We start from the raw sequence: 14831 nt of genomic DNA on the forward strand, positions 1-14831 counted from the left end.
CTCAGTTATATCCCAGCTATATGACGGCGGTCAGTAAATAATCAAATCGGGAACAGACAATCCAGTAATCGACATCATGAGCATTGATCCATGTAATTGGGATCGATGACAAGTCATCGAGCCTGACCAGCCGATCCCGTTAGTCGCCTCTTATGACAAACATAGTCGCCTTTGAGGGACTTGCATGGGTTGCTGAAGACCTATTCTACCCCGGATCTGCGCGTTAGATGCTTAGAACTTGAGAAACATGGGAAACATGCTGTTTAATTGACAACATTCTTTAACTCCGGATCTATTAGACAAGTCCGGCAAAATGAGTTTTATATTATTTGAGATTGCAAAAACTGATGGCTTAGATGAAATGTTTTTGTGGTCACCTTTCCATGTTTTCCTTGGACTCCTTGACTCTCATGCAACCGTCATGTAGCTGGAATATAGCTGATGGCGGCGTTAAACAACAAACATGCACACGCACACGCACACGCACACGCACACGCACACATGACCATACACACAGAGTACATTATGCCACCGCCATATGGCTGGAATATTGGTGAGTGCGGCGTTTGACAACAAACAGAGACACAGAGTACATACTGCCGCCTTATATAGCTTGAATGTTGCTCAGTGCAGCGTAAAACAACAAAAAAAACAACACAGAGTACATCTTGCTATCATGCCTTTAATAAGAGTGTTTTACAATGGGGATCGGGAGGCCAGTCCCTGCGACTTGGGACCCGTGAAGATCCGGGGTAGAATAGGTCTTCAGCAACCCATGCTTGCTGTAAAAGGTGACTATGCTTGTCGTAGGTGGCGAGTAACGGGCTCGATGGTTAGGCTCGATGACTTGGTTGATGCATGTCATCGATCCCAATTGCGTGGATCGATGCTCCTTATATCAATCACTGGATTGTCTGGTCCAGATTCGATTATTTATAGACCGCCGTCATATACATGTAGCTGCAATATTGCTGAGTGCGGCGTAAAACAACCAACCAACCAACGAAACAGAAATAATTCCTTTCAGCATGATTAGAATAACTTGGATGTGAGACAAAATGTCAGACTGTCCCTCCGGTTTATGTTTTGGTTTGTTGTTTTACGCCACAATCAGCAATATTCCAGCCTTATGACGGCGGTCTGTAAAATAACCGAGTCTGGAGCAGACAATCCAGTGATTTACATAAGTCATCATTTTGGGAATGCGTCGTCTACAACTATTGGCCTGCTTCAACTAATAGAACTAAGCGAAACATAGCCTATATGTTCAGTGTCTCAGTCTATAATTTGAGACTTTGGAACAGGTTTCGGGGTCCAAAAAATGTTAATGATAGGTCCAATTGTGCTCATTTGACACGTTTGATGTAATCCGTTCAATTAGAGGGAGTAACTCAAGTCTGCCGTTCAGTGACTCTTTACGGTATATTGCCATACAAGAGACAGCCTTTTTTAGATTCGTCGGGATACGAAGGGGGGCTTGGGTTTTATCGAAAAAAAAGAATTGTCTCTGGAATGGCTTGAAAATAATAATTATGCTTCAGACTGTTGAATAAAAGAGAGATTGTCTACACCCAAAATGCATTGTTGCAAGATCTTTGTTTTTTTAAATTAGATTGGTTTGTTGTTCAACGCCGCACTCAGCTATGATCCAGCAATATGATGGCAGTCTGTAAATAATCGAGTCTGGACCACATAGGGCCTGTATCGCTCACCTGGATATTTACGCAACCATGACAAAATATACATTTGCATTGTACATGTATATAATACAGCAAATAGTTCGTAATTTTGACTATGTCAGCATTTAAAATGGGTGGATAGCAAATCGGACAGCATGAACGTGTATATCTCTACATACAAATGTAGCATAAACATCTGAACAGTTTCCATGTTATGATCCAGGATAAATCATATCAAAGGTATTACTCTCTTCATAACAGACAAATGTATACAACGTACCTGTTTACCAAACGACAACCTGACAATGTGCTCATTGTGAATCAATTAAAAATATCCAAAGAAATCAGTCAATCATACGATTCTTATGAATCACTATCACTACTGATAAGGTAAATATATTACAGTCATTGGTCCAGAAACATGTGAATACACAGATGTACGTTAATGCGTTGATCCTTTGAGCATTTAACCGGTTCTTGATATCGTAATTTGCATAAATTATTGTTTCTTAATGATATTCTTGTACATTTTTAATATGGTAATAACAATACGTATTATCATTTGTGCGATATATGATCATGGACAAAATGTTTTGGAAAGCTGTTATTGTGCTTATCAAGGAGGCAGATCATAGATGATAAAGTCAGAAGCATAAGAACATTACGGTGATGGCATTTGTATCCGAGGAAGTGTTGAATATTACATGTTTATTATCATTATTGACGACAATTACGTGACAATTCGGGTTTTATGCTGGAAACACGTGCACTGATACACGTAATTGAAAGTGTTTAATAATGGTGGATATATATTAATATAGCAAAAATTGGTATTTAAAGAGATCAAGTTGCAAATGTCAATGTGTTTATGAATATTGGCAGCTAATATGCTTTAGGTATAAATTAAGTACTGAATGAATGCAAGTCGATACCCCGTACAAAGTTATGTTCTGTTTTAAGTATTAGATGAGAATGGAAAATTCAATTGGGCATCGTATGTGAGACTAATGTTATTTTATAGCGGTTTTGCGTATGTGTGGTTATTCCAAGATGTTGGTGATAAGAACATGTTTTGTCTGCATTTAGAAGACGTTTAATATATATCTATTTTCAATCATGGTTCCACAGTTCCGTGTCGTCTACGTTTTAGTGCATCATGTTGATATAAAATCTCTTCGAATCATACACAACAGTACTCAGCCAGAAACGATTAGTTAGTGCAATGTGGACATTTCGTATATCTCTTTCGAGTCAACATTATTCGTAACATGTCATTGTTAAATATACCTCATACAGAATATATATGTATAGAATGTGACCTTCATGTAGTAGGGGACGAATACCATGCATTTTTTATATGTAAGAAATATATTAACCTTCTGACATTATTGTACTACGCTTGATAGCTTATATTTGTGTAAATTATTTACAATAATATCGTCAAGATGTAACTCTCTGGACATGTGGCCTAAAGTGTAATTTATCTAACACCTGCACTATGGGCCATATGGCCTGTACTACGAAATAAACTTAATTGATTGATTGGACAAGGTGTATATATTGCAGGGCGATTTGCTGATTGCTAGGACGTAACTAGGATTATCTTGTTTTTTCAACGCCATATCCATGCCTTACTATTCCTCCAACATTAAGCTGACTCGAAGTGGTGTAATTGAGGTAATGTTCAAAGCGTCTTTAAACCCACCTCACTCACTCTAGTATGTAATACGTCTACAGAAATATACTTAAGGAGAGGAACACTTTCAAATAAAAGTCAAAACAAGCCTCCCAAAAGACTAAAACAAATAATGAAATAGAACGATAACCCATTACATTGACTTCCTATTCATATTTGCTATCAAATTCATGTCCTCATAAACATTAGTTATAGACACGGTTTAAGACCTGACCTCGTGAATACGAGAACCAAAGCTGCCAGGTAAATAATAAATGCAGTTAATGTTCAATCACTGTGAAACAAAATGCGTTTTGTTTTCTTTTCATATTTTAGTTATTAAAGCAGTTTCTGTAATAGAGTAGTAATAACTACGGACCATGTAAACTTTGCTTCTAATTCCCATCGATCTCATTCAACATCTATGCGTTGTAATCAACACATTTTGTGAAGGCAGCAATGCAACAAAAAGAACCAAAAGTGGGGAAGTAATACAAACCCAAGTGCAGTTAGAGGCCAATCAACTACTTTGAGTTGTATACTATTCGACCTCCGTCAAAACCGTTGAAAAAAAGGCGTTTAAAGACCTAACCGAAAGTGTCATTATGTCCTTGTGTAAGCAATTAAAGTATTTGTCCTGAAGGAGGAAAATGATTTTAAAAACTTGTATTTAATCTCATTAAACTAGTATAGTTTGCTGACACTTATGATATTATTATATATAATTGACAGCAAAGCTTATTTCGTTTTAAGCGACAGTTGCACCTAAGGTTGAAACCGAAATTAGCTTTGCAGTCAATTATATATAATAATATCATAGATGTCAGCAAACTATACTAGTTTAATGAGATTAAATAAAAGTTTTTAAAATCATTTTCCTCCTTCAGGACAAATACTTTAGTTGCTTACACAAGGACATATGGCACTTTCGGTTAACAAGACTTAAACATTTCTGTATAATACATGCATGTGTAAGTTACTTGCACTATACTTGATGACGCGTGAAGTTCCGGGGTAGAATGGAACTACAGCAACCCATGCTTGCCGTAAAAGGTGACTGTGCGTATCGTAAGAGGCGACTGACGGGATCGGGTGGTCAGGTTCGCTGACTCGGTTGATGCATGTCATCGTATCCAGGCCCGTGAAGATCTGGCGTAGAATAGGTCTTCAGCAACCAATGCTTGCCGTAAAAGGCGATTATGATTGTCGTAAGAGGCGACTAACGTGATCTGGTGGTCAGGCTCGCTGACTTTGGTTGATGCATGTCATCGATCCCAATTGCGTGGATCGATGATCATGTTGTCAATCACTGGATTGTCTAGTCCAGACTCCATTATTTACAGACCACCGCCATATAGCTGTAATGTTGCTGATTGCGGCGTTAAACAACAAACAAACAAATACCATAATTGATATAACTTAAACACTGTTTTGATCGAGGAGTCGCATTCGCACTTTTTGTTGTCACGAAATGCATGCTTCAACATGACCGAGTGTGTTCATTATCAATAATAATTTGTCACAAGTGTGCGTGGTCGGCTCGTAGTAAGCATACTGTGGATGGGTAGGGTATTCATATTAAACATATTCTTCCATCTCTAAATAATATCCCATTTTACTGTAAAAGCCTTTAACCCAGTGTCTTCGTGTGTCCATGACGTCATGTGAAATTGATTGCAAAGTGTGAATGACTTTCGTTAACATTATAAGTCAATTAAGCTGAATTGGTTTCTCTGACTCTTGTGGTCGCTACATACATAGGGCGACTGTTATTCTAAATACTCGGTTCAACAGGGGATCGTACGTCGGAATGGTTGAAAGTTAGTAGAAGCCCCAAGAGGATAAAGTGTCAGGTAAACTATAAATGTTAATGTCCCAGCTGCCCATAAAAATATATTTAGAAAACGCTAGCACCCTGACAAAAGGGAATTTTATACCGCAGCTTCACTGGGACTAGTTTCAATAATGTATTCACTACTTGTAAAAGGTGATATTGTATCAGTCAACAGATCAAATAAAATAAAATGATAACATCGGTTCTCGGCAAATAAGAAACACATACTCAGACACTAGTATTCCACGCTACGAAATGGATGTTGTAGGATCGGTGTTACTATTGCTTAAGTTGAGCACGGCCGTGGGGGTCAAGGTGTACATGTTTAAAGAACAGCTACAGTGTAGGGACACCGTGTCAGACTACCGACGTCTTCATGTTTGGAAAGGCCTGGAAATATTGCATTGTTTGAGAACATGCTTAGATGGTCAGTTCTGTTTGTCTGCGTACTTTGAACGTGAGAATGTGACGTGTATTACGAATGGGTTTGCACTTCCTGATGGAGAAAGCACTGATGTCACGACGTATGCCCCTGGATTCAGTCTATTCACGCTGACAGGCAATGGTATAGTTCTCTACTTTTACTAAAATACTAATGAAAATGTCTCCGTACATCGTAAGTACGTCACAGGTTTGTATACACTACGTTCTTCCATCACCCGTCAGTTAACTGGGAGGCAAATGGAGCTATACCTCTCAGCTGATCACATGTTTAATTTTCAGTTGAAAATGTCTTATATTTGCGATATATTAGAAAAGATGAACTGTACTAACGCTTAGTAAAACAAAATAGTACACCGTGGTTTTATTTTATATAATAACATTTGATTAAAACCTTTCATACTTATATTATTTGGCATAATACAAAACTTCTCATTGGTATCTCAGACATTTTATCTTTGAAAATCAATTTATTTACGCTTAGGGAAAAATTTACAACATTTCAAACATGGTAGGGGGTCATGTGGTTGCAAATTAATTTCTCACTGTATTGAACCAATATCTTTTTGCAATAAATTACCCTGCCACAAATAACTTTTTGCAAACTGTTGCAGGAATGAGTTATGGTTAAATGGACATAATCACATTCAACAACATTTATCTTTTAATTTTTCATATAAAAACAGAACAACTCAGTAGAGTATATCTTGCCCCTCAGTTTACATACAGCTTTGTGGTGTACTAGTCAATATCTTGAGAATTTGGTATTAATGCTATATTACAGGATGCACAAGACCCGTGAAGATCCGGGGTAGAATAGGTCTTCAGCAACCCATGCTTGCCGTAAAAAGCGACTATACTTGTCGTCAGAGGCGACTAACGGGATCGGGTTGTCAGGCTCGCTGACTTGGTTGATGCATGTCATCGAATTCCAATTGCGTGGATCGATGCTCATGACATCAATCGCTGGATTGTCTGGTCCAGACTCGATTATTTACAGACCGCCGTCATATAGCTGGAATATTGCTGAGTGCGGTGTAAAACAACAAACAAACAAATGCACGATGAATATTGTTGACGTAATCGAGTCATCGCTAGACCTAGGTCTTGGCTTGAGTCGTTGCCTTAAAATAGCACCTACACGGCGTGGATTCATGGATGAACGTTGCTTTTACACATCCCTAGATATTGACGCTGGTTTCCATTTTACGTCTCTCTACTTTCTCCCAGTATTACTCACAGAATGTCCGGAGAACAAGGTTCGAATCCTGGTTCACGCCCCGATTATGTATTTAGGTTTTCAGTACTACAACCGAACAATTTATTTCCAGTTCTATTTGTTAATAATATTTGCTTATTCGAACAATTCTCATAAGGTTAAGAGTACTCAACAATGAAAATGCTGATAAAAGGATTCGCGTTTGTTCGAGACATCATTATCAGCATTCAACTTCGGTGCCAGGGTTGCCAATAATGACTGGGTTGTTTTTTTAATCATTTTTTTTTTAACCATAAGTTTGAAGTATTATCAATGCAACAGAACGAAGCTTTGCTTCATTGCTTTTAACTTCTTATGTAGAACGTAAGAACTGTTCGAGCAAGGACAATGTCGACGTCACGGTAATAGAGCTCATTAAAGTGTGTATATTCTGAAATAGGCATTGACGTACTTATCACCAAATTTTGCGTGTAACGTCTCAATGATTAGTTCCTGGCTTTAAATTGATTTGGTGAAGATTTGTAAGACATCAAGGTCTGAATGCAAAGGAGGTGTTTTTTTTCCGTTTTGGCATGTTATGTTAACAATCTTATAACGACTGATACATTTTCTATACTTTACTATACTTTTTTGCCACATTGGTGTTTCTATGTGTAATTGTTGATCAACATTGACAGCCTTTTTCGTTTAGTTTTGTGAAACGATTGGTGAAATATTTTGGAAATTTTATAACACCTTAGAAGATACAACAGACTCAGAATTTACTAAGGACATTTATGTGTTCTTTATTGCGACAATTTTCATGTTTAAATTAAACTTACTTGTATCATACTCACAGCAACTGCAAAGTGGCTGTTTCTTTTGCCGTACGCGGCACGGTGACGGTAACATAAATAGGTAACACCATAGAAAATCTCTGCTATAAGACAAAGACACCTGAAAGACGATGTAAAACTGGCTTAATCTAAAATGGGTTCATCCTTGTTACGTAATATGTATTGGCATTTAAGTTGTGTTCCCTTTTTGTCTTGATTATTTTAAGAAATATGTTTTTGCACGAATGTAACATTCTCTTGTATGGTGTGGTTGTGTACCCATGTACCAAGGCACACGAATGTTCGACGTGTTGGGTATTTTAGCATGCATTGACATCACAATATTGTATTTTCTAATGCAATCCTGCAGGTGGGTAACTTCGATCAGATAAGATCCTAGGGGTTTCAAACTGCATTATACATCCGCGATCGATATGGCATGAAAGCCGTGGTCGATGAAAATGACTAAGGGGATGTGCTGAACGTCTCTTCTGCAGTCGATTTTCTACATTCAATGGACCATTGTAGAAGGTTAACCACTGCTACCAGCGATGGCGATTTCGCTCTGAGGTTTCATTTTGAGCTCATCTGACTGAAAGTAATGTCATGGCGCGTTGTCCATCGTTACATTGTACATTTATTTCATTTCCCCTGTTACTACAAGACCAATGGAGCTGATACTTGCTACGAATGATCCCAACTTTGGTGTCTCCAAAAAGCTGCTCACAAAGTTCAGATCCGACCTTTCACATGGAAATGCCATGCAGGAAGTGTGTGACGTGCTGCATAACATATCACACGTGTTTTGCTGCATATTTTGATGTTTTACCCAAACACGACTTTTGATTCACATTGCCCCATTTTTCTTGTGTTACTGCATGTTCAAAACTACAACTGTTATGAATGACTCCACCTAGGCCGTCTCCAAACATTGCACACAAAATTCCAATCAATTAAATAATTACATAATTACATTACTGTATGTCAATACAGTTTCAAACAGCTTGAGTTATAACCCCCTCCTCCTAAGGATTAGACACTTTCACGTATGAGTCACTATAAAACCACTTACACAGAAGGTGTAGATTGTCAGTATTTGGGAACAGGTGGGAGGCTTTTGAGTGACCCGTAAATCTTGCTTATTATGTCATTCTGCAGTGGTCAACTACCCATCCACATGTTCTGAAGTTAAGACTCAGCTGAACGTGACCTCCGACGGGGAGTATTGGCTGTACCCTAGGTCCTCCACCATGTACAACAACAGAGCCAGAGTCTACTGCCGCGGCATGAACACCACCACTCCGACCGAGTACGTGTCCCTAGCCACTGTCAATGTCGGTGTATACCCACGCAAACAGAACCGATGGTGCAGAGGGGAAAGCAATAGTGTTACAGGAGCTGGGAGACCTGGAATAACACGATTCTACAAAATCCGTATTAGACCAGAGGTAAACAATGTTCATGGTGCTTTTTTATACATGGTGTTAAGTCCAGGGTATCTCAAGGGACTGATAATGTTATTGATTCCTTGTGGCTTGAATGCTTACTCACGCTATCGCTATGACTCGCCAAGCGTGAATAGAGACTCTTACCCGAGTGTCTTTTGATATCAAAGACGTTAAATCGAATCGATATATACTTAAAATCAAAAGACAATGGTAACATTCTATGTATCATCCAAAATCATTCTGCCAACATGTTTAGCTTGTAACAGTAATAACAAATGCCAGGGGTGTTCAGAGTAAAGCTATCCAGCTTCAGGAAGTGGCAGAGAGATGTCGTTTCATTGTGACGCCATAGTACCAATGATGTCACAATGGCCTTAGACTAATATCTAGTCTCTGAAATGAACATATCGTACAGAAAAAACAGGTGCTCAGTTATCTTAATAAAAATATAATAAAAAGGGAGCCCAGTTATTCTCTTCATTTTCAGATAAGTAATCTAGACTTGCCAAACATTAGACTTGCATGGGCTGTATTTGATTTATATTTGTATCAGGGTCTGTAAGACAGACTACAATGGCCTGCACTCACTCACTCAAGCTATCAGTGTTTCTTATCATGTAAACAAGTTATTACTAGTATTTAAAAACGTTGTCAGATATCAGAACACATTCAACATCATCTTTGTACCTAAACAAGGGTGTTAGGATACAACTTTTCTTAGTCTGTACATTACTATCCCAGACGATGACAGTGGTTCTAGACGACTTCACCTTCGCAACATGGGAAGAAAACCGTCATGGTTACGCAGGAGCCATGGACTGCTACAACAACTACTACGGTTCGGCTCCTTGTGGGCCTGTCGGGACGTTCAGAGTGGACACACGAGGGACTGGCCTGGTCGTCGACCTCAATGTGAGCTTACATTTAGCAATTGACGTATTGTTGTGAGCCCTGGTTATTCCAGAACGTAATAGTTCCCAATACCTAATTGTAATCTTTGAGATATACACTCAAACATGCTCTTTTTACGAATATTTAAAGTTTCATTCGATTGTTGCTTAAAAAACGTTGTTTGTTTAATTGTTTTATTATTAATTATACTGTGAAGATACTAATCCTTTATATTGTGGGGATTCTGGGATAGAGTAGGTCCTCAGTAACCTTTATTTCGTTAGAGGCGATTCAAACGGATCCCTCATCCTTCTTGTCAAACGCACCTGCATTCTCGTGCCACCAAAAGTTTTTAAACTCACATCATTTAAATGACTTCTATCACAGGCAAAATGGAAAGGGTTCGACTGGCGTCCATACACCAGTGTGACACGCTCGGAAGGGGGCGCCGTGATCGACCTACTGTGTGGAGGATGGTGTGGAGGCTGTGTACCGGCCCAGGGTCTCCGTCTCTACTACAACCACAACGACCGTGAGTACTCCATAACCAGGTCGGGTGTAACTTAAACAACAGCATGTGTCATGAGTAGTGTGTTGTTTTATACCCGTGGTTATACTGTCCGTGGCACGAGTTGTTTATCGTGGTGCTGTTTATTATCAATTGTTATACTGTCCGTGGCACGAGTTGTTTATTGTGGTGCTGTTTATTATCAATGGTTGTACTGTAAGTGGCACGAGTTATTTATCGTGGTGCTGTTTATTATCAATGGTTGTACTGTAAGTGGCACGAGTTGTTTTTCGTGGTGCTGTTTATTATCAATGGTTGTACTGTAAGTGGTACGAGTTATTTAACCTTAACATGGTGCCATTCGTTTCATGCCATCACAAATATCTCACTGTATATGTACAATGTTTAATTTCAGTGCTTGTTGACGGAAACGCTGTACCCACGGAGTTTGGCATCTACTGAAGATCGGCCGATATATTGAAGCAGAATATCATGAATATCACGGATAACAACTTCTTTATTGTCTCACCTGATGAACGGACAAGAAGTATCCCTGAAATGTTCTGCATATATAAAATAAAGGTTTACATATTTCTTGTCCATCCATTCCTTGTCCATCCAAATATTCCATATATGTAGATTAAACCTAGAAATCGTTAAGCAGATAACTAAATTGTGAAATCTGTAAATAACCACACACGATCAATTAGGAGATAAACATACTGTGTTTTCAATGTAGAGCTACGTTACCTGTAGATTTAACCCCGCTAAATTGAATTTGGAACCGAACGCGCGAAAATGCACAAAATGTATTGTCACACATCCTTTGAATATTGTAGTAACAGCATCTGTGCATTTTGTAACCTGTAATTGTAGATATAATGATTTAAATATGCCTACCGACACTGACTGAAAATGGTACTATTCTATGAATATTAGCTTCCGCGGTGATGCGGCCGTCAAACCAGCTGTTTCAATCAGAGGGGGTTCATTGTGATTTAACCAATCAGAATCGAATAAATTCCAAATTCATTGTAGAATGAATAATTTACAAATTATATTGACACACGCAGGATTAGGTTTAAAATCGAAAAGTGTCAATCATGCAGCAGCAGCAATATATATCAGGCCTATGACACACGTCAGTGCAGTCAGGAATGTCGAGAATGTGTTACATCTGAAAGTATAGATTGAGGCACGTGCTTCATCCTTGAATCCAGGAAACAGTTTCGATGGGAGTCTGACAGGTTGCTGGGGAAGCAGGTAAGTCGCAGGCCGGGTCGTGGAAGGACTCGAATGTTATATAGGTAATGGGGTCAGTCAAGTAGCCTTGTGGTTAAAGCGTTCGCTCGTCACGCCGAAGACCCGGGTTCGATTCCCGACATTGGTACAATGTGTGAAGCCCATTTCTGGTGTCCCCCGCCGTGATATTGCTGGAATATTGCTAAAAGCGGCGTAAAACAATACTCACTCACAATATAGGTAATGTCAGCTTTCCAGAAACTGTAACCTCGATTACGGTTAGAACAATGTAGTCTATGCCAGTGACAATATACAAAGGCGGATAACTCTCAAGTGATGTGATTGTCGCATACCGAGAATAACAACAATCTAGAAACACCAACACTTGACATTTTACGTGGGTTTCAAATAGTTGCTACTAAATCACCAAAAACAAACTTGCACTATATACTGCCTCATAACACAAGAAATATTACTACATATTGTATGGTGATCACTAAATACGTATATGCACACTTCGACTGCACTTGGATCAGGTAAAGGTACTTAGGTGTCCATTTCCGAGTTTGATACTTTCAAATAATGCGAGAAAGTCAGCCATGTAGGACATAAGTCTACTGTGTTTTGAAATTTGATTCAGTTCCACTCTCCCTCTTATTTTAATTTGGAAATCTGCGTATAAATAAGAGGTATTTACTCTACAGTGGGACTACATCAAATTTCAAAACACTGTAGGTATGTCCATTCTACCATGACGGCAACAACGCTTTGAAAACAGTGCTCTCTTGCAACGCGTTACAACACAGGGTTCAATCAAGGGTCCGCAATCTTAGAACATTCCGAAAAATGGTCACAGGTAGTTATATATTTAACAAATATTACTATAGTTCATGATTAAAAACACCATAGTTTTAAGTAGTTCAAAACACATAGTTTTTCAAAATGAAGTTGACAAAAAAACCTCCAGATATTTAAATTTCTACCAATCAGCAAGGTCTTTTCTTTGACATAGAACATGCCATTTCCATTGTAGGGGTGACAGGTTGCAGAAAAAGGTTTTAAAATGCTAAACGAATATATTGCTACAACAAACTTTATGAATTACTATTTATTTTGCATGTGTAAGTCTTATTCGTTAATTAGCAATAATCCCCAGTAAATGTTAATAATTCAAAATAAACGCCTCTGCATCCCCATCTTGGATGTGGCAGGACTTGACCTACATCACAGTTACTCACACTTCAAAGCTGTCAACATGGCTGCCAATGTTTACATTGTCCGTGCCTCAGCAGACAGGCTACGAAGCAAGATGACAGCCCCGATCTATGATGTGGTGCAACATTAACCGGGGGCACGGGTGGCCCAGTCGTCTAAGGCGCCGCGATTCGCTGTGCAGAGTTGCGTCCCATGGGCACGCCAGAAACCTATGATTGTGGGTTCGAATCCCGGTTCGCCCCGATTATGTTTCTAGGTTTGTTAGCACCATACCCGTGCTCGTAGGTTTCATCGAAGTGGTAAACGTCTGAGACCTGCAACACTTGGGGCTTTCCTCCCACATTAAGCTGACACGCCGTGATATAACTGGAATACTGTTATAAGCGGCGTTAAACCCAACTCACTCACTCACTCATTCAGAGACACAAGTGCGTAATACGTTGTGAAGAATAGTTCTTGAAAATTGTTCAGAAACTGTTGTTGATTATCACCATTCCACTGTGAACTGTCATGGTTTACATGGGTCACGGCAGAACTATTGTGATCTGTTGTATCCAAGGTTATGTTTTTTGTTTATTTGAATGAAAAAGAACAATGGGAAATGATGAATCCCAAAATCAGTAAAGTCGACAAAGGACAGCAAAAGCACTAGATTATCACAGATATACATTTAAAACTGGTATGTAACCATAACAATGTGACTATTCATAACTATAGTTCGTAAAAGAATGGCTATAGATCACCAGCAACCAAAGTTAGCCACCATATTAGGGTACATGGGGACTTACGGTACATCTGCTGAGTGAGGTGGGGTGAAATGGGGTTTAACGTCGCGTCCAAGATTATTGCACTTATATAGCGACGTGTGTGTGTGTGTGTGTGTGTGTGGCTGCTTGTACTAGTCCGGACTGATACCGATTTATAGTGCTAGCTCACTGAGATACCACACCGCAGTTTAACATGAATACCCCACTCAGACACAGTATACTGACTCCGAGCCGACCAGTCTTTGTTTTAGCCCCTTAATGCCGAGCGCCAGGCAGGGTAACAACAAGTCACATCTTTTAACGTCTTTTGGTATGACGCCGCCGGGGATCGAACCCCGGACCTTCCGCTCTCCGGGCGGACGCTCTACCACTAGACCACGGAGGCGATCCCTAAGCAAGAATGTAATCTACTACATTTTGCCCATTGTGGGTAACACAAGTGAACTGACCAGCAGTATCACTGAAGAGCCTGCTATTCAATGTGTGTATGTTATCAGTACAACAAAGGTCTGATAGCTTTAAACCACATTTGTTATGAGTTTTATTATCTTTGGTTGATCTGAGGATATTACAATTATCACTCGGACAATCATCCGAATTGTCAACAGCATATCTACTAATATAATTAATTATGTAATCAAACCAATCTTTCATTCTGGCATTAAAGTCTCCTAGCAAAATTATGTCAGATTCAGAGTAGTCAGCTGTAACAGATGCCAAGTACGCACTTCTGTTCTATCAACATCACTGTTCACATGTGTAGGTAAGTTTTCAGGAGATATATACACGAAAAATACAATTGTCTCAGTTTTCAACCCAAACAATAATGTCTTGAAGTGAAACACAATACGGTTTGGAAATCATCAGATACATTTTATAAATGTCTCGTGTAATCAAAACTGAGAAATTTATATGATATAAATGTCTCTTGTAATCAAAACAGCCGTCATATAGCTGGAATATTGCTGAGTGCGGCGTTAAACAACAAACAAACAAACTGCAATCAAAACTTTTTTTAATAAATACTGTGATTCCTCCGCAGTATCGACCTAGTCGTTTGCTGTTGTCACGTACGCTGTTGAATGCTCGAAATTCGA

The 14831-nt window shown here is 39.1% G+C and overlaps 2 protein-coding genes across 2 annotated transcripts; both read left to right on the forward strand.

Moving 5' to 3' along the window:
- The first annotated feature begins 5443 nt into the window (after positions 1-5443).
- LOC125384219 lies at positions 5444-9463 on the forward strand. Its single transcript, XM_048402746.1, has 3 exons — positions 5444-5753; positions 8822-9111; positions 9368-9463. The coding sequence occupies exons 1-3, from the start codon at positions 5444-5446 to the stop codon at positions 9461-9463; spliced, it is 696 nt and encodes a 231-aa protein (XP_048258703.1).
- A 398-nt stretch (positions 9464-9861) lies between these two features.
- On the forward strand, positions 9862-10996 carry LOC124118017 (A disintegrin and metalloproteinase with thrombospondin motifs 20-like). The gene is made up of 3 exons (XM_048402747.1): positions 9862-10023; positions 10390-10534; positions 10926-10996. The coding sequence occupies exons 1-3, from the start codon at positions 9925-9927 to the stop codon at positions 10970-10972; spliced, it is 291 nt and encodes a 96-aa protein (XP_048258704.1). The 5' UTR covers positions 9862-9924; the 3' UTR covers positions 10973-10996.
- Positions 10997-14831: the final 3835 nt, after the last annotated feature.

Source organism: Haliotis rufescens, unplaced genomic scaffold (genome assembly GCF_023055435.1).
Source record: "Haliotis rufescens isolate VD_foot unplaced genomic scaffold, xgHalRufe1.0.p SCAF_29, whole genome shotgun sequence".
Lineage (NCBI taxonomy): Eukaryota > Metazoa > Mollusca > Gastropoda > Lepetellida > Haliotidae > Haliotis > Haliotis rufescens.